The sequence below is a fragment of the Rattus rattus genome, chromosome 4 (genome assembly GCF_011064425.1).
Source record: "Rattus rattus isolate New Zealand chromosome 4, Rrattus_CSIRO_v1, whole genome shotgun sequence".
NCBI lineage: Eukaryota > Metazoa > Chordata > Mammalia > Rodentia > Muridae > Rattus > Rattus rattus.
The window spans coordinates 99,864,882-99,886,020 of NC_046157.1; the positions used below are offsets into that span (position 1 = coordinate 99,864,882).

Below are 21,139 nucleotides of genomic sequence, written 5' to 3' on the forward strand. Positions count from 1 at the left end.
TATTCATCACAGCCTCTGAGTCTACCAGTGAATACGGCAGTGCAACAGAGATCACGCTCTCCGTAAAACTAAAAGTGAAAAAATATATCTAGATACATACACAGACACATAGATGAGATAGATACATAGATATATAGATGATAGATAGGCACATAGAAGATATGTAGATAGATACATAGATGATAGATATATGATAGATTAGATAGATGACACACATGATACATAGAGCAATAGAGATAGATATATAGATGATAAATTTGCATATTTAGATACAGACATATTTGCATTACTCTGAAGAAATTTAAATATGCAAGTAGGACATGATATTTTGTGACAGGAAGGTGGCTGAAATTTTAAACGGAGCAATGATGGAGCCTATTAAAAAGTCATGCTTGACTGTTCTGCTGATATCAGGAATGATATAAAGGTGTCTCCTCTCTGCATACCTATGCAATACAGTACATGAAGCCTTAGCTAGGGTGGTAAGACAACTGAGGGAGATCAAGGGGATCAGCATTGGAAAGGAAGAAGTAGATGATGTAACGGGATACATAGAGCCCAAAAAGTCTACCGAGAGACTCATAAAGTTGTAAGGCTTTCAGCAATGTAGCTGAATACAAAATTAACTCACAAAATCAGTAGCCATCCTATATCCACATGGCAAACAGATTGAGAAAGAAATCAAGAAAGCAATACCTTTTGTGATAGTCAAATAATACAAAACACCTTGGGATAACTCTAACCAAGAAAGTGAAGATTTGTAAGATAAAATGTTAAGACACTGAAGAAGAACTTGAAGATATCAGAAGACTGAAAGATCATCACACTCATGGGCTGGCGGGCTTCATTTAGAAGAAAACATTCAATATCTTAAAGTATGTTCTTATATAATCTATTTTCTTCTTTTCATCTCTTCATCACTTATAAATTACTAGCTCATTTTGCTACCCACAGTATAAAACTATATTTTATAGTTTCTAATATTTTTTTGCATTCTCTTTTTAAAAAGAAGGTAATATTTTATAATATGCATTTCAATAAAAGTGACAGAAAATAGCAACAACAACAACAACAACAACAACAACAACAACAAAAAAAAAAGAGTCATGTTTGAGTAATGACCCGAAGATAGCTTGGAAGTCAGGAAGCCAAGGAATGTGCTAGAAGAGAAGTTTGCTTGATATCCAAGTCATATTTATGTTTGCTATGACTAGAGGAGAGAAAGGATAATGTGAGCAGGAAGCAACAGGCGTTAGGGAAGAGTGGTGGCAGGTGATAAGGGTGTATGGGGAAGCTGCCGTAAGGAGTTTATGACATGAAAGGTCATTTGGGGAATTGAGAAGAGGTGCTGTATCATCTGGTCTATACATACAAGAAATCCTCTGCTTTGTGAAACTTACATAATAGACTATTCGTCACAGTGGCATGTGAAATGAAACATGTTACATGGTAAGAACCAGAACTGTTGTATGTGTATGTGATATGGTGTTTGTGCTTATGTGTTTGTCTGTGTGTGCATTTGTGGGTGTGGCTGTGTTTACATGTTGATCCACAAGTGTGAGTGGGCCAGAGGTCAGTATCAGTATCAGTTCTTCATCAATCTCTCTCCAAGTTTTGTTATATGTTTGTTTGTTTGTAAGACAGGATTTCTTCCTGATTACAGCACTGGCTGATTCGCTAGAATGGCAAGCTAGACAGTCCCTAGTGTGGAATTACAGATGCAAGCTAGACAGTCCGCAGTGCTGGAATTACAGATGCATGCTACCCAATAGCTTGTTCACTCTTTTTTTTCTTTCTTTCTTTTCTTTCTTTCTTTCTTTCTTTTTTCTTTCTTTCTTTCTTTCTTTCTTTCTTTCTTTTCTTTCTTTCTTCTTTCTTTCTTTCTTTCTTCTTTCTCTCTCTTTCTCTCTCTCTCTCTCTCTCTCTTCTTTCTTTTCTCTCTCCTTTCCTTCCTTCCTCCCTCCCTCCTCCCTCCCTCCTCCCTTCCTTCCTTCCTTCCTTCCTTCCCTCCTTCCTTCCTTCCTTCCTTCCTATCTACTTTAACAAGAATGCTGGAGAAGAAAGCCACATCCTTGTGCGAGCACTTTACTAACCGAGTCTTCACAGATGCTTGTTAAATAGCTGCTGCTACATTTGACTGCCTGGCAAACAGATGTTCTCTTCTCACGACTCAATAGAGCTATCGGGTATTGGGGTGGTAGACGCACTCATGGTGGCTGGAGGTAAGCATCCTTGCTGTAGCAGTGAGGGAAATAGATACAGCCCTACAAAGATGTCAGAAGGAAGGTGAGAGAAGCACTGGCTCAAGAGAAAGAGAAGGAGCCCTGGGCCTGCTCTCCAGTCCCTGCTGTGTGGCTCCTCCCTATAGTTCCATTTTCTCAGTCTTCTGGAAGTTGACAAGTTGAACTAATAACAGCCAATGGCTTCCCTCTTTGTCTAAAACCAGAATTTAGAAAAAGGGTTTCGTTTCAAATTTCAAGGGTGAAACACCAATGAAAAGATTTATCTTTTAAAGCCAGTTCTTTTTTCTCGGTATTGGAACAAATGGTTTCCCTAGAAACAGAAATACTGGATCACAAGAATTTTGAATGAACTTCCGGGGGGGAAAAAACCTGTCTGTATTTTGGAAGGGTTTTATTTTTAAGAACATAGACTCATTGGATATCAGAAAAGATTTCTTTCAGAAGATATGAAACTCACTGTGAAAGATAACCGTGCAAGGGTCCATGTTGAATTTTTGAAGAAAAAAAAAAGTGAAGATGAAGAAAAAGAAAAGATGGGAAAGATGGGCAAAGGACACTCAGCTGTACTAACCCTAACCATAATGCTAACCCTAACCCTAACACTAACAGCTAACCCTAACCACCTAACTCTAACCCTAACACCTAACCATAACCATACCACCCAATCCCCATCCTAACACCTAACCATAACCATAACCATAACATATAACCCTAACCAACCATAACCCTAACCACCTAACACTAACCCTAACACCTAACCATAGTATCTAATCCCAACACTAACACCTAACCATAAGCATAACACATAAGCCTAACCATAACACCTAACCCTAACCATAACGCCTAAGCCTACCTAACCATCTGACCATATCCTAACACTAACCCTAACCTCTGAGAATGCCAAAAAGACCTGCAATCGCTAACAAGGTAATCACCACAGCTGAGGGCAGAATGCAAAAGTATTCAGCATTGAGAAAATATTAGTCATCGTTTTGTTCAGCTCTTTAATCACAAAGATGAACACATTTTTAAAAAGGCTCAAAATGTTTTGTTTTTGTTTTGTCTTCTTTTTTGTAAAAAGAGTAGACTTAACATAGAAATCCACATGCATTCGTTATAAATTTTCTTGACTTATTTTAGGCACCTTAGTACCTTTTCTTTATCAGATTTAATAACCCATCTTCATAATATTCCAACTTCCGTGCTATCAAACATTGAAAACGAAGAAAAGGTGGAAAACGAAACAAAGAAAAAAATGGCTGTAAATGAATAGGGGTAAATTAAACATATAGACTTGCTAACCACTAAGAACAGTACACGGTGTTTGTGGACGGACAGAGCTCCTGAAAAGTCAGAGACATAGTACTGGGGCCACTTCAGCTGACAGTGTTTATATGTTCCCTAAAAAGGATTGAGGTACTGTCAAGAAGAGTAATCTAACACATTATTAGTGACATTAACTCTTATCACATATAAACTCATTTCGTTCTCATTTAATACCTTTGCCTCTGAAATAAAACTTAGCTACATATAGTGTGTCAAATGATGTATTCATCATGGAGTGCAAACCTGTGAAGGTTTCACAACAGAAGTAGAATGTGTTTAATCGTATAAATGGAAAGATGCAGAGGGATAACTCTGTGAGACACCCCGGGAGAATCTCACATGGGAAAAGCCTTGGGGTTGTCTTTGAAGAAGACTTTCATCAGCTGGAAAAGTTAGCAAGAATCTCAATGCTAAATAAAACTAGCAATGATGATTTAAGCATCTATAGGAACTACAACTATCAAGAAGAAATGAGATGTATGGGTTTAAGAAGACTGCCAGTTGACACACAATAAGGCAGTCATTAAACTTAATAAGACTAAAAATGAAAAGGTCTTATAGGTCTTTTAAATTAAAATATTAAATTAAAATATCTTTGGGGTTCCATGACCCAGCAATGGCTGGCTTGACCACTTTTATTTACTCTCTTGAAGATACCTATACTTTCTTTCAAAGATATGATGTAGGCCTTTTCCTCGTAACTGTTATATGTGATTTTGCATGTATTGATGTTCTGAATTATGCTCAATGACTAGCATGGTTGGTCAGTTTTTATGCAGTTTAAGAGATACATACGTGTTCAATTCCCTGGAATTAACTGAAGACTCACAAAGCATAATGTCTTTACCCATGTAATCTGCTGCTATGACACTTTATTGTCACTAGAAAGCATTTGACTGATTTTTATTAAGACAAATTATTTTACAACCCAGATGCTCTTAATGAAACACACAAATTATTTCTCTGCCATTATAAATCAACACAAATGAAAGATTTACAATACTATTGACTACTGAAGGATGTTTATACACAGAAAGTATATACATATTACACAACTAAATAAATTGTCAACTTATACTTTTGTTTAGTAAATTCTATAGTAATAGGATATATGAAAGCAAAAATTTATTAACTTCCAGATGCCTAGCTTCAAGTTAATAGTAATGAAATTGAGAACACAAGAAGCCTACAGAACTCCAAATAGATTGGACCAGAAAAGAAACTCCTCCCGTAACATAATGGTCAAAACACCAAATGCACAAAATAAAGAAAGAATATTTAAAGCAGTAAGGGAAAAATGTCAAGTAACATATAAAGGCAGACCTATCAGAATTAGACCAGACTTCTCACCAGAGACTATGAAAGCTAAAAGATTCTGGACAGATCTCATACAGACCCTAAGAGAATACAAATGCCAGCCCTTGTTACAATATCCAGCAAAACACTCAGTTAACATAGAGGAAGAGACCAAGATATTCCATGACAAAACCAAATTTACACAATATCTTTCTACAAATCCAGATCTACAAAGGAAAATAGATGGAAAAGTACAACACAAGGAGGGAAACTACACCCTAGAAAAAGCAAGAAAGCAAGAAAGAGACACAAACATAATCCCGCCTCTAAATATGAAAATAACAGGAAGCCACAATCACTATTCCTTAATATCTCTCAACATCAATAGACTCAATTCCCCAATAAAAAGACATAGACTAACAGACTGGATACCTAAAGTGGACCCAGTATTTCACTGCCTACAGGAAACACACCTCAGAGACTAAGACAGACACTACCTCAGAGTGAAAGGCTGGAAAACAACTTTCCAAGCAAATGGTCTGAAGAAGCAAGCTGGAGTAGCCATTCTAATATCAAATAAAATCGATTTTCAACCAAAATTCACCAAAAAAAGATAAGGAAGGACCCTTCATATTCATCAAAGGTAAAAATCCATAAAGATGAACTCTCAATCCTAAATGTCTATTCTCCAAATACAAGGGTACCTACATACATAAAAGAAACCTTACTAAAACTCAAACCACACATTGCGCCTCACACAGTAATAGGAGGAGATTTCAACACCCCACTCTCATCAATGGGCAGATACTGGTAACAGAAATTAAACAGAGACGTAGACAGACTAAGAGAAATCATGAACCAAATGAACTTAACAGATATTTATAGAACATTCCATCCTAAAACAAAAGGATATACCTTCTTCTCAGCAACTCACGGTATTTTCTCCAAAATTGACCACATAATCTGTCACAAAACAGACCTCAACAGACACAGGAAGATAGAAATAATCCAATGTATCTTATCAGTTCACCACGGACCAAGGCTGGTCTTCAATAAAAACAATAAGGAAAGGACACCCACATACATGGAAATTGAACAACGCTCTACTCAATTACAACTTGGTTAAGGAAGAAATAAAGAAAGAAATTAAAGACTTCTTAAAATTGAATGAAAATGAAGGCACAACATGTCCAAACTTACAGGACACAAGGAAAGTTGTGCTAAGATGAAAACTCATAGTTCTGAATGCTTACAAAAAAATAAAAGCAGGAGAGAGCATACATCAGAAGCTTGACAGCACACCTAAAAGCTCTAGAACAAAAAGAAGCAAATACACCCAAGAGGAGTAGAAGTCAGGAAATAATCAAATTCAGGGCTGAAATCAACAAAGTAGAAACAAAAGGACTATACAAAGAATCAACAAAATCAAGACCTGGTTCTCTGAGAAAATCAACAAGATAGATAAACCCTTAGCCAGACTAACGAGAGGACACAGAGAGTGTGTCCAAATTAACAAAATCAGAAATGAAAAGGAAGACATAACAACAGAATCTGAGGAAATTCAAAAAATCACCAGATCCTACTACAAAAGCCTATATTCAACAAAACTGGAAAATCTAGAGGAAATGAACAATTTTCTAAACAAATACCAGTTACCAAAGTTAAATCAGGACCAGATAAACCATCTAAAAAATCCCATAACTCCTAAAGAAATAGAAGCAGTCATTAAAAGTCTCCCAACCAAAAAGAGCCCAGGACCAGACGGGTTTAGTACAGAATTCTACCAGACCTTCATAGAATTCATACCAACACTGTCCAAACTATTCCACAAAATTGAAAGAGACAGAGTGCTAACGAATTACTTCTATGAAGCCACAATTACTCTTATACCTAAACCACAAAAAGACCCAACAAAGAAAGAGAACTTCAGACCAATTTCCCCTATAAATATCGACACAAAAATACTCAATAAAATTCTTGCAAGAATTTAGAATTTTAGAATCCAAGAAGACATCAAAATGATCATCCATCATGATCAAGAAGGCTTCATCCTAAGTATGCAGGGATGGTTTAATATACGGAAAACCATCAATGTAATCCACTATATAAACAAACTCAAAGATAAAAACCACATGATCATTTCATTAGATGCTGAGTAAGCATTCGACAAAATTCAACACCGCTTCATGATAAAAGTTCTAGAAAGAATAGGAAATCAAGGCCCATATCTAGACCTAGTATCTAACATTAAACTAAATAGAAAGAAACTTGAAGCAATCCCACTAAAATCAGGAACTAGACAAGGCTGCCCACTCTCTCCCTACTAATTCAATATAGTTCTCAAAATCCTAGCAAGAGAAATCAGTCAACAAAAGGAGGTCAAAGGGATACAAATTGGAAAGTAAGAAGTCAAAATATCACTATTTGCAGATGATATGATAGTATAATTAAGTGACCCCAAAAGTTCCACCAAAGAACTACTAAGCCTGATAAACAAGTTCAGCAAAGTGACTAGGTATAAAATTAACTCAAACAAATCAGTAGCCTTCCTCTACTCAAAGGATAAACAGGCTGAAAAAGAAATTAGGGAAATGACATCCTTCATAATAGTCACAAATAGTATAAAGTACCTTGGTGTGACTTTAACCAAGCAAGTGAAAGATCTGTAAGATAAGAACTTCAAGTCTCTGAAGAAAGAAATTGAAGAAGATCTCAGAAAATAGAAAGATCTCCCATGCTCATGGATTGGCAGGATTAATATAGTAAAAATGGCCATTTTGCCAAAAGCAATCTACAGATTCAATGCAATCCCCATCAAAATTCCAACTCAATTCTTCATAGAGATAGAAAGAGCAATTTGAAAATTCATTTGAAATAACAAAACACTCAGGATGGCTAAAACTATTCTCAACAATAAAGGACTTCTGGGGGAATCAACATCCCTGACCTCAAGCCATATTACAGAGCAATAGTGATAAAACTGTCTGGTATTGGTACAGAGACAGGCAGATGGATCACTGGAATAGAATTGAACACCCAGAAATGAACCCACACACCTATGGTCACTTGATCTTTTACAAAGGAGCTAAAACCATTCAATAGAAAAAAGATAGCATTTTCAAAAAATGGTGCTGGTTCAACTGGAGATCAGAATATGGAAGAACGCAAATTGATCCATTCTTATTGCCCTGTACAAAGCTTAAGTGCAAATGGATCAAGGAACTCCACATCAAACCAGATATATTCAAACTAATAGAAGAAAAAGTGAACACATGGGCACTAGGAAAAATTTCCTGAACAGAACACCAATTCCTCATGCTCTAAGATCAAGAATCGACAAATGGGACCTCATAAAACTGCAAAGCTTCTGTAAGGCAAAGGACACTCTCATTAGGACAAAACAGCAACCAACAAATTGGAAAAAGATCTTTACCAATCCTACATCTGATAGAGTACTAATATCCAAAATATACAAAGAACTCATGAAGTTAGACTCCAGAGAGCCAAATAACCCTATTAAAAATGGAGTACAAAGCTAAACAAAGAGTTCACAGCTGAGGAATATCGAGTGTCAGAGAAGCACCTAAAGAAATGTTCAACATCCTTAGTCGTCAGGGAAATGCAAATCAAAACAACCCTGAGATTCCACCTCACACCAGTCAGAATGGCTAAGATAAAAAACTCAGATGACAACAGATGTTGGTGAGGATGTGGAAAAAGAGGAACACTCCTCCATTGTTGGTGGGATTCAAACTGGTACAACCTCTCCGTAAATCAGTCTGGAGGTTCCTCAGAAAATTGGACATTGCACTACCTGAGGACCCAGCTATACCTCTCTTGGGCATATACCCAAATGATACTCCAACATACAACAAAGACACATGCTCCACTATGTTCATAGCAGCCTTATTTATAATAGCCAGAAGCTGGAAAGAACCCAGATAGAAAATGTGGTACATCTACACAATGGAATACTACTCAGCCACCAAAAACAATGACTTCCTGAAATTCATAAGCAAATGGAATGAACTAGAAAACATCATCCTGAGTGAGGTAACCCAATCACAGAAAAACACACATGGTATGCTCTCACTGATAAGCATATACTAGCCCAAAAGCTCAAATTATTCAAGATGCAATACACAGACCACATGAAACTCACGAAGAAGAATGACCAAAAGGTGGATGCTTCACTCCTTTAAAAGGGGAATAAAAATATCCATAGAGCAGAGACTGAAGGAATGGCCATTCAGTGCTTGCCTCACATGTGGCCCAGATATATATAGCCACCAAAACTACATAAGATGGATTAAGCTAAGAAGTGCATGCTGACAGGAATCAGATATAGATGTCTCCTGAGAGACACAGCCAGAACAGGTCAAATATAGAGGTCAATGCTAGCAGCAAACCATTGAACTGAAAACGGGATCCACATTGGAGGAATTAGAGAAAGGACTGAAAGAGCTGAAGGGGCTTGCAACCGCATAAGAATAACAATGCCAACGAACCAGAGCTTCCAGGGACTAAACCACTACCCAAAGACTATACATGGACTGATCCTGGGCTCCAGCTGCATATGTAGCAGAGGATGTCCTTTTGGGCACCAATGGAAAGAGAAGCCCTTGGTCTTGCCATGGTTGGACCCCCAGTGTAGGGGATTGTTGGGGGGGGGATGTGTTAAGGGTGGGTGGATGGGGAGGGGAATACCTTTATACAAAGTGAGGGGAGGAGTTAAGGGGTTTATGGACAGGAAACTGGGGAAGGGAATTAGAAATGTAAATAAGAAATACCCAATTAAAAAAAAAGAAAGTCTTGGAATAAATGAATTAGCGACAGAGTGAACGGTATCCAGGAAAAAGGCTTTACTCATAATTATCATAATTAATTTCTGGGCTGCTTGGTTAAGCTTAGTGATGGAATGCTGTTGAGTCTTTTTAATAATGAATTACTTTTATACTACACTGATCAGAAGGCACATTGGTATGCATAAACAACAAAATTATGTTTACTGAAAAGAGATAATTTTAAAAGAAAAGTAATTACGTATATGACTCTCGTTAAAAGAAATAAATCAATAAAAATGAATACAAGGATGGATGAATTAGTACTGAGCTATGAAAATCTGTTTGAATAGCTTTTATAGAATGATGATGTAATAACTCAACATAAATATTTCTGAACAAAGTGATTTTGGGGAGCATGAAGACGGATTCTCGCTTGAAGCTCAGGGCAGCATCAAACTAAATAAAGAGTCAGAGATCAGTTTAACTCACAGTCCTCCTGCTCCATTCCCTAAGTGCCAGGATGACGGGTGTGTAACTCCACTAACTAATGAACCTATTTCCAACACAGTAAGTATGTCAGCGTTTTGAAAAGCTTGTACCCAAAGAATTTTTATCTTTGAAGCCTATTACCAGAACACAATAACTCTCTATCAAAGTGCACTACTGAAGGTATCAAACTAATTTAACTGTGGTAAAATAGTTTTATAGAACCATGAAGGAGATATGATTTCACTTCATACTGAATATTATTAATTTAAAGAAAATGATAGAAAAATAAGCCGTGGGTCTGATAAGTGGCTCACTTTCTGTAGTACCTGTCACACAGCATAAAGGCATACACTTGAACCCAGAACTCTCATAAAAATATCCTGTGGGGGCTGAACTGAGTTGATCCCTAGGGTTATTGGCTAGCGAACTTAGAATAATGGGCAAGGCCACGACCCAATGAGAGACTATGAAATAGAGGTGGTTGTCTCATACAATATCCCTGAGGCTGACCTTTGTCTTCCTTCTGTAACTATCGCCGCCCACCCAGGATTCCATGTTTACATGAGTAAACACATACACACACACACACACACACACACACACACACACACACACACACACACACACACTGGGGGGGGTGGCAGAGAGGGACAGAGGGAAGAGTGGGGTGGGGAGAGGTGGAGGAAGAGCAAGAGAGAGAGTAAGAGTGACATAGTGACAAATACTGACCATAGATGGAGGAATAGACAATCTCCTTCACTGGGAGACAGTCTAGGACTTTCTCAAAAAGTTAAATCTGGAGTTATTGTCAGACCCAGAAATTCTACAACTAGGTATGTAAACACAGATTTTACAATGTCTTAAGACAAAATTCAGAACATCATTTCAGCATATGCTCCGTGGAAAGCGTTAACACATTTCTTTCTTCATAATAGAAAATTCTCCCTCTCTGCAAACCTAGTGGAGCTCTGTTCGCCTTAATAGGGAGCTTTATAATTTTCTAAGACACGGTGTATTAAAAGATACACTGAGGAAGTGAACGAGGTCAAGACTAACCAAGCCTATACGTGTTCTAATGAATCTGAATATCATCAAACATTTCCAGAATAGCAGTGTTAGTATTAACTACTAAAAACTCCTGAAAGAACAGTAAACCAAACTCACGAACTTTTGAGGTGGATCCTTTGGGCTTGGTGGGTGGGTAGCAAGTCTAACACAATTAGGTTGAGTGAGAGACCCTGTCTCAAGAAGTAAGTCGGAACCAGATGTTGTGGCACAGGCCTTTAACCTTGGCATCAGCATTTGGGAGTGAGAGGCAGGTAGGGCTCTGTGAGTTCCAAGCCCTCCTGGTCTACAGTTTCAGGCAACCAGGACTACACATTGAGATCCTGTCACAAAATGAAGTAAAATGAAGGGGCAATTGAGAAAGATACCTCTGACCTCCACATGGGCACACACACACATACACACACACACACACACACACACACACACACACACACACACACGTGTGTGTCCATAAGCAAGCACAAACACACATGAATTCACAGCTGTCCTATTTGCAACTTACATGCTGTTTTCCCTCTAAGATATGTTCAATAAAACCAGAAAAACACTTGAGAAATCTAATCAACCAACCTGTATAATCTCAGCTCTCTTTTGATATAAGCTAAGATTTTTACTTCTATACCTCTACATATATACTTTTCTACATCACTGTAAATATATCTAAATAAAGAATATCTTTGTGGGATGAATGAATTTCTAAGAGAAATGTTAGAAAATTCAAAATTTCTAGAAAAAAAATGGATCTCAAGAAAATTCTTAAAAGTCATATTCTTCAACTGAGTTAAGGCCGTATACTAGAAGCCTCTGCCGGACTAAATACAGACAACTCTGAGAATATTTTCCACAATAATAATACATATTTAATGTAATCATGCAAATCACTTGTTTAAAATAGCTATAATTTTCTGACTTGGTTGCTTTTAATTCTAGCAAGGGAAAAACTTCAAAGTTGCTTATTTTGTAATTAAAGAATACAGTGCTTGAGTGCTTGTGTGCAAAAGGGTATTTTCTATGCTCTTAAGAATGAGCCATCCATGTGAAGACTAACTTAACATGGAATTTTACTGTCCCATTTCAAGGTCAACCTTAGAAGGTTTTCAAGAAGCAAAAACACACCTGTTTTATCAATATTAACTTTAATATAATTCTTATAAATGCCAATGAAAATTTAATAGGAAGGAGTACTTAAAAATAGTGACTACTAAGTATAGCATCTCATTATTTATTATAATTAATAATATGTGTAATTATGTATGTTATTAGAATGAATTTTCATGGATATTTAAAACTCTTTTTACATATAAATTCTAGAAGATATTCCTCTACTGATTTCACATTTTGAGACCATACCAAAAAGGATAGGGTTCTGTTTGCAGAGTAATGTAAATTTTTTTTAATAAATATTCTTAACATAAAGCCCGATACATCTATTTGAAAATCAAATAAACTAAAAATGTAACTAAAATCAAATAAACATCTTGTTTGCTGTTTTCATAATCCAAGTTTTCTCACTAGGAGGCTTTATGGAAATTTATAGAGAATCGGGGAATTGAATGTAGAGGCTTCGTTCCCCCACTTCTCCAGCAGAATATGTGTTATCAAGGGATCGATCTAAATTCCACCCTCTACCACCAAATGGAGTCAAACAGAGGTAGAGTTAACTTAAACAGGCTGTAGGAAATTTCACAGCATCCCTGTATTTTATGCGTGGAAGAGGGTTTTCCACAAGATAAAACACATGATCTTACTTTTGATAATGAAAGTATGGATGCGTGCAAAAGCACTTTCTGTTATAAGCTACTACTCACACCCACACCAATGTCCTTCTGCACGACAGTTCTTTCTTATGAGCAATTCACAGTCTTCCAAGTTACTATTAGGTAAGACATAGGGTAAGGATAATGTTTCAAAACAAATTAGTTCAAATAGTTTCTGGAATGAAAACTATGATAATTATCATTTAGCTGGACTTAATTAAGAAAATATAGATATATACATATTAAACAGCCTTGGGACTTCTTTAATCATTTAATCGCATTTAAATCAATTCATTAGACCACGTCAAATTCATTATTATCATATCGATGAAATTTCAGTTATTATCTTCCTATTCTCTCCCCCTTGCTCCTTTCTCTTTCCCTCCCTCTCCCTCTCTTCCCCACCCACCTCTCTCTTTCTGCCACTGGCAAAATAAGCAAGCTCTGGAGATTAAAGAAAGGACTGGAACTCAAACACTAGGTTCCACACTCGATTATTCTGAGACTGAAGAGATAGTCCAGTAGCTATAAGTGCCTTCTGCTCTTACACAGACTAGAGCTCGGTTCCCAGCGTGCACCTCAAGCAGCTCACAACTGCCTGGAACTCTAGCTCCAGGGGGAACCTGATATTTCCTTCTGGCTTCCTCTGTCCCCCTTACATGTGCGTGCATGCACGCATGCATACAGACAGAAACACGCATCCCGTCACAAAATTAAACACATATGTATTTTTCTAAATACTGTTATTCTCTTTAACATACCCGAGGACGAAATCTAGTATTGCTTCCCTCAGACTGGAACATTAACTCGCTGAAGTGCTTCTTAGGTTAAAAAGTGCTCAGAGAAATTTTGACTGAGTAGTTTATACATAAGGCAATTTGTGCGTGCTTTCAATTCAAAGTGAATGAAATAACTGAACGCGATTGTATTTCACGGCATTCCTGTTGCAACCACAGAGTCTTCCTGGATCCTCACTGTGCAGGCAACAGCCATAGGAAGCCCAGTAAGTCTAAACCAACCTACTGTTCAGCATGGGAAGGTCGTCCAAGACACAATGGGCTGGCTAGCCCGTCCTTCGGGAGTAGCCGATTTGAACAACATTATTATTATTACATAACTTACCCTTTTGTTCTCTGAAGCAACTCAAGTTAACTTTCCAATACAGGTTTGTCCTAAGTGATACTATTTATTCAACTGTATGTGTAACATTACCCACTTAAGTGTGTTTAGGGAGCGGAATCATGGCATGAAACCAATGATTCCCACGCACCAGTAACATTTGGTGAAGACTACGGTACTGGATAAACGGTCCACTCTGTTTAAACAGAAAATCTGATGGCCAGAAATGAGCGTGATACTTGAAAACATGGATCAATATTCAGTTTAATGTCGGGCTTGCTCATCTTGCACTGTTGTATATCATTTGAGGCTGAAATATATTCACAAAGGCAGCTAGAATGAATGACCAAAACATTCATTGCCTCCTTGCCACTTGGGGGAAATGGATGATCCCTTGAGGATGTTATCATTGACGCTGGAGGAAGGTATACAGAGTTTGCAGCCGAGATGTTGAAGGTGGAGGCCACTCGAATCCCATCTTCCCAAATGCAAGCAGCCTTTGTGGAGTCTGCAGTTGGTAAGGGTTAAACTTAATCTCTAACCCTCCCCCCCCCCCGCCCACCCAGGGAGCAATTGTTACTGACAAGAGTGAAGAAAAGGGCAAAAATGTGGCTCCCAATTACGCCACATGTCCCACGGAAACTTCCTTTTGACTTGTCTTATATCTGATTTGAACTTGATCTCGTCTGCACCAAGTCTGCATACCTTGTCTCCTCCTGCGGTGGAGTTTTTAGGTCGCCAGCTTTTACACCTAAGAGGCACTCGGAAGTCCATTAGAGTTTACAGTTCCTAAAACAGATGAGATCGTCACCCAGATCCCAAAGCTAAGGGGAAACGGGCTGGAAAATATACCAAAATCTCACTGTTCAGTCTGTCCAAACTTTGTAAACAAAGGTTAACATTCTGCCTGACTCTTAGATGTTTGTCTCGGTTCCATTCTCACGGCAGCTTAGAGATGAGCTAGCTCTTCCCGACATAAAACTGTGCCGTGAAATGCGAGATTAACAGATCTACAGGCAACCATCACTTAATAAGAGTTCGCACAAATACAGTATAGCAAGTCATAGTAAAGAAAGCACGGATTCTAACCACTTTGTCCTCCTTTGGGAAAACATCCAAGGAAGCAGAGCAGGGAGAGAAGAGAGAGAGAGAGAAGAGAAACAAGGTTGAGCCATACATTAACAAAATGATACCAGCACAGCAAATACATTTCTTCACAGAGTTCAAACACAACAAACCCTATACTGAAAGCTCACACACAGGTCTTACCATGTGCTACTGGGTACTGGATGGAAGAACTGGGCTGGGTTCCTGAGTTTTAGAATTTAGATTAGTAGGTCTATATTTAAAGCATTCTTTGGTACCGGGTGTCCTGACACACATCTGTAATCCTAGCCATAGGGAAACTGAGGCAGAAATCTCTAAACATCGGCATCAATCGATAGCGGGATGCTAGAAACAGCAAGTGATATTTCAGAAGCAAAGACTAAGGAAATCTTCAGAAAAAAATGTCAATTCGCCACATGTTGCCTCTTATTATTGAAAACACTTTATTTATAAATACATAAGGTGATGCTAAAGTTTTATTAAATTCCAGTGAAAATTGTTAGAGACAAAACTGAGAAAAAATATATTAATCAGAAGTGTCACAGATAGACAGATAACTGTAAGTACTTTAGGCACGACTTATTCCATAACAATTAAAATAGTATTTATTTATATGTGTTTCAATATTTTATCATAGAAGAAAACAGGTTTACACAATATTGTGCTTTTGTGCATAGACAACATTTTAGGCTGGACTGTCATTTTATTTCTTTAAATTTCTTTCCAAGTTGGGGTGATTTTAGTATAATAGGGATGAACGGAAAGAGGTTCTAGTATCCGCCTCAAAGAAAGAAAAAGCTATTTCCCAGGTCAATTTTCTTTAAACAACCTGAATTTGACCCTAACAACTTCATGAAACCGGCACACAACTGTGTGACAGTTGGCCCACCTCAGCCTTGTAATGGGAAGTTAAGAGCTACAACAGCTGCAGGTCCTCAGGCAGCAACGGCCCTCAGCTGGTGTAGACTGTCACTGCCAGTGCCGTTCAGACTGTGAGTGTTATAATGTCTCCTGGCCTCACCTGCGAATGCTCACTCCAAGGCACGTGCTTGCGGACATTGAAAACGGGATGAGGGATTGCTGAATACATTTTGTGGTCCGTACAAGTGATGTTGGCTTAAGTTATTTTTACCCAACTCTCAGGACAAGTACAGAAGGATAAGCACTACTCTTTGTCTTATAGGTAAGGAAACTCCTGTTCAGAGACAACACTAGTCTTATATTGAAGTGTACAAGTGCTTTGGATACTCCATGTCTTAACTCCTCCTGAAGAGAATCTAGAATATCCTACCACAATTCAGACGACCAACTAATACATTGTCAACTGGGAAGCTTGTTCTCAATTTTAATTGGTCTTTCCCAAATTAGAAGAATATCAAGAGTGGGTAAAGTGTTAATGGTTTAAAGTAAGTTTAAATCATATTCCGCATGTGGGTAGATAACATAAGGTCTTGGGCTAACTAGGGAACTTTTAAGGAAGAAGCCATCACAATCGTTCAATACGATACCCCACATCTCAACCAAAAGATTAATTTGGATTTCTCTGCAAACAATTCAACTGCTGCATTGTATAATATTGTACAATATATATGTAGTGTATAATTGTACAATATATATGTAATTGTATAATATATAAATGTATTGCATTGCATTGTGAATTCAATATGAATTGAATACAGTATGAATTATAGAATGCGTATGAAATATATTCTACAGTAAATATTTGTTAATATGGGTCTTGAACGGTAACATTGGGTCCTGTTACATTAGAATTTATTTATTTTTTTTAGAATCTTAAACATAATATATTTGTGCTCACTTAAAACTATGCTAGACCCTGGTCTTAATTCAGGAAAATGAGGAAATGGCTTCAGATGGGAATACATCTCACAACTCCAACATTTTAAAACGTGTTTATTTCACGTATTCCTTAAATACTTGAATAGTTCTTATAAGAAGTATAGTGACAAGTATAAACTTGCCAGTATTTCTTTGGCTTGATAGTAAATCTGAAATTATAATCTTTAGTGATACTAAGTTTACGTTTACTTCAAAATTAAATGCTTTGGACAGGTATTCTTTTGGCTTGGAATGGGAATCATTTATAAAGCCCCACACACGGGCAAAGTATCTCATTCAGTGCTGTATTTTTCACTATCCCACTGGTTTGCATCTTATAAAAAACTCAAAACTCAGAAGGACGTGTTCCTGTGCATATTACACGCATGCGTCAGCCTCGGATCATACATGCATTTACATGCTTGCAAACGCGGTAGCTTTTGTTCAGCTCCTGGGCCCCTGCTGTGTTCACAGGACACTCACATTGTTCGATCGCAGAGACACGCGGCCTCCGCAGCGTGCACAGAACTTGGTGCGACAATAGGAGCAGAGATGGCCACATCCATCAGCAAACTTTGTCTTATGACAGATTCCACACGTCGGGGCATCATCCTTGTGCTCGCCCTGGTAACGCCTCGCTTCCTCTCCGATTTTTCTCACTTGCTCCTTGTAGCTTTCAAACTGTTGATGCAATCTCCTGGGCAAAAGAGACGAGAGAGTAAACTAAGTAAATGAAGGAAGACAGACAGACTCAAGTATTCCTAAAGAAAATGAAAGTTGAGCTGTTTGAGGAAAAGCGGCATGTGCAAATCTACTTTTCCTGTCAGGCTGAAAACCTAAGCTATCTGTCCTGCTCTACTCACACCCTGATGTCAATCAAGAGCTTCTACTTTTACAATTTCTAGGGCTGTGTCAGTCACAGCCACTAAGGCAAGCCCTTCCCCATGAGACCATTTACAGTAAGATTCGAATACTCCCAACTCATCAGTTCAAGTCCTTTAACCTTAAATTGCTATAAATAGAGCTACTGAAACAAAACTCTGACCTACGGCACGTCTCCCAGATGAAGGATTTCTCACACTGTAAGTGAGAACACAGAGTGTTGCACAAAGCCCAGGCAACTGTCTTTGGCTGTCTCACCAGGAGAAAATGCTGTGGAATAGCTGATCAAATTTATCCATTGTGTATGAGCTAGTGGGTTGCACACGAGTGTTCCCTAAAACACAGACTGCAAAGATGCCATTGTTAATTCTGGCAGTTTATGCTACACTCCGCCTATGGTGACTGCTGGGAGGTTCATTCTCCAAACACAGAAGGTGGTGAGCCAGGCCCATGCTTAGCGGTGCCTTGGAACTGGCATTCGGTTATGTTATGTGCGGGTCTGTTTGTTTGTTTTGTTTGGTACTGTATTTTTGTTTGGTTTTTGGTTTTGGTTTCTACCTCTAATAGCTCCTGAGCAGAACTTTAATTATTACTCTCTTCTTTGCCATTCGTACCTTTTCTATTTAACCCATTCTTAAAGCAAAAGTGTACAAGCTCATATACAATGCAGTTAAATACCTAACATGATTTCTGACTGGAAGGCGTGATGATCCCATTTTATAGAAGAATAATGTGCTGCCATTCTATTTAACGAGTGCACAAATACTTAGTTCATTGGATCGTTTGATACATTAACTATTTTATATATTATCATTAATATGAGATCAAGTTGGTAGGAAACAGCAAGGATGACTATTATTTCAAAAGCTGTACAAAATGGCACTAAGCGTCTTACACCTTCTAGTGCATGAAATGCTTTTGACGAATGGCAGCAAAGAAATAGGCCCAATCAAATAAACAGAAATAAACTGTAAGCACAAGAGGAATCAGGAATCTTACTCATTACGTAGGCCCTAACTAATGTCCTGTTAGAGCCACTAAGTCAAATCTACTCAGAAATCAAGTGTGCTTCATAAGTCAGGCTAAGGAAGAGTTCTCTTACAAATTTATTCTATAATAAACGATTTAGTATGGGTGTCAGTAAACCTTTCAGTAAAAGGTCAGACGATAAATATCAGATGATATCTTATCCTTTCTGAGCTAGACAGCATTTGTTGTAAGTACTCACCCCCACAGTTCTGACAGGAAAGCAGCCACGGATAGTATGCAAATGATGAGGGTGAATACATTTAGTATGGCTTTTATTTTCTGGGAAGAGAGACGGTAGGCTAGAGTTGCCTAACGGGTCAGTCAGCCTGTTCTTCATCAGCATTTACTTTATGGGAAGGTAGAATGATTTCAAAACAAAATCCTCTTGGGATTTTTTCAGATATGCATTTGGGAATTTTGTACATTTAATTATAAACGTATAAATGGTTTCAGCATTTTGCTCTGTTTGTAGCCTACCTATGTATGATTCTTGAGATTGAACCCAGGGCCTCCTGCGTACTAAGCACAGGCTCTAGAACTAAACACACATTCAGTCCTCGAAGGAAATCATTGTACGAGATGTAATATGCGAGGCTCTCGCTGTTGAGGTAAAACCCTTCCCTACCGCAATCTCATGGAGTTCTATTTACCCACTCATAACTCACTTCATATTCCTTACTACATTGTATATTTGGCTTTTACTATTTCTATACTTTTTCCTCTGTGTTTCCGTACATGACACCTGTCTTCAACTAAAAAGTATAACAGATGTACAACTGAGCAAAGAATGGAGACATGCTGTCTTGATCAAAGCCAATATAGGTCTTGTATATGCATGCATACCTATTTAAATATACGGTTATAAATCCATAGTGCATTCTGAGGGAAAACACCTATAATTTCCAAGTGAGTTCATACAAAACAGAAAATATCTGGGAAAAAAATAAAAAAGCCTCACCTACTTCCATAAAACAGTAAAAGGCTGGTTAAAATGCTTTTAACTTGAAATGTATGTTGGAGCAGGAACCAAAGTGTGCAAAATCCACAAAGAATACAAGGAAACAGAAACAATATTTTGAGAAAGTAACATAATTCCAATGCTGATCTCTGTCTAGGAACAGGCTCTGGGGCTCTGTGACCACGAACTTCCGTTTTTGTTATACAGGGAAAGTAAGTGCTTTAGTCAGGCAGCCAACGAAAACATTGAAAGAAAATGTATGACAGACAACTTGGTCGTGCAAAACGATGAAACTCAAAAGAGTCAACACTGAAGATTTAAGTTAAAGAAGAAAACATGAAGCTCCAGAGAAGGAATGATTAGCAACTGTAGCAGAGATGACAGAGATAATGAACTGGTTAAGAATCATTAAGTAGAATACAGTGCAGTGTGATTGGCACACAAAGATGTCCATGGCAGATTATTAAAAAAAATCTAGTTAAATGAGGCTTAGGAAAGACAGACTTAAATAAAGCACAACATGCGAGTCCTAATGAGTTGGGGTTTATTTTCATAAAGACAGATGGAACATTTGAAATAATGGAGATATCTCAGGGAAGTATTTAAAATAAAAAAAACTGAAAAAATATGGTATACTATCTTACTAAAGAGCATTGCTAATCCAGGCAGAGGTGTTCACATCTGTACACTCTGCACTTGGAAGCCTGAACCATGAAGACTGAGTTTAAACCCAGCCTTGGTTAGACTGTACGAATAATCTGCATCAACTCCCACATACACACAGGCATGCACACACGCACGCACTCAATACTAATGACAATAAAATGATGTACTTTTTAAAAGTATGAATTTAACCTTTTTCACGACAACTTTGAACCTAGCTGAATGATCCATAATAATAGAAATTGATCTTTAAATTTACACCTCTCCCTATAACTGACAGGGAAAAAAAAACAGATAAAAATACATCATGGTAGAGGATATTTGAAGATAAATACCAAGTTCAATCTAATGGACAAATACGTGTGAGCATATATAAGCCCATGCCATATGTGCACATAGATTGCACTACATAGGTACATGTATAAATTTCTCCATTAAGCGCATTATGCCGGCTAGTAAGACTGATGTCTCTCTCTCTGCTTTCCTCTCCCACTGTTTAAATGAATATATGAAGCTTCTCAAAGTATCCATAAAGTCTGTGCCTTAAAAATAGTTGAGATATTTTGTTTAAAGTTGAGG

At 37.8% G+C, this 21,139-nt stretch overlaps 1 protein-coding gene across 1 annotated transcript in view; it reads right to left on the bottom strand.

Annotated features, from left to right (window-relative positions):
- Positions 1-21,139, bottom strand: part of Rims1 (regulating synaptic membrane exocytosis 1) — a 497,773-nt gene that overhangs the window by 271,741 nt on the left and 204,893 nt on the right. The window contains 2 exon segments of the mRNA XM_032900856.1: positions 15,172-15,183; positions 17,512-17,725. Coding sequence (XP_032756747.1) covers positions 15,172-15,183; positions 17,512-17,725 — 226 coding nt within the window.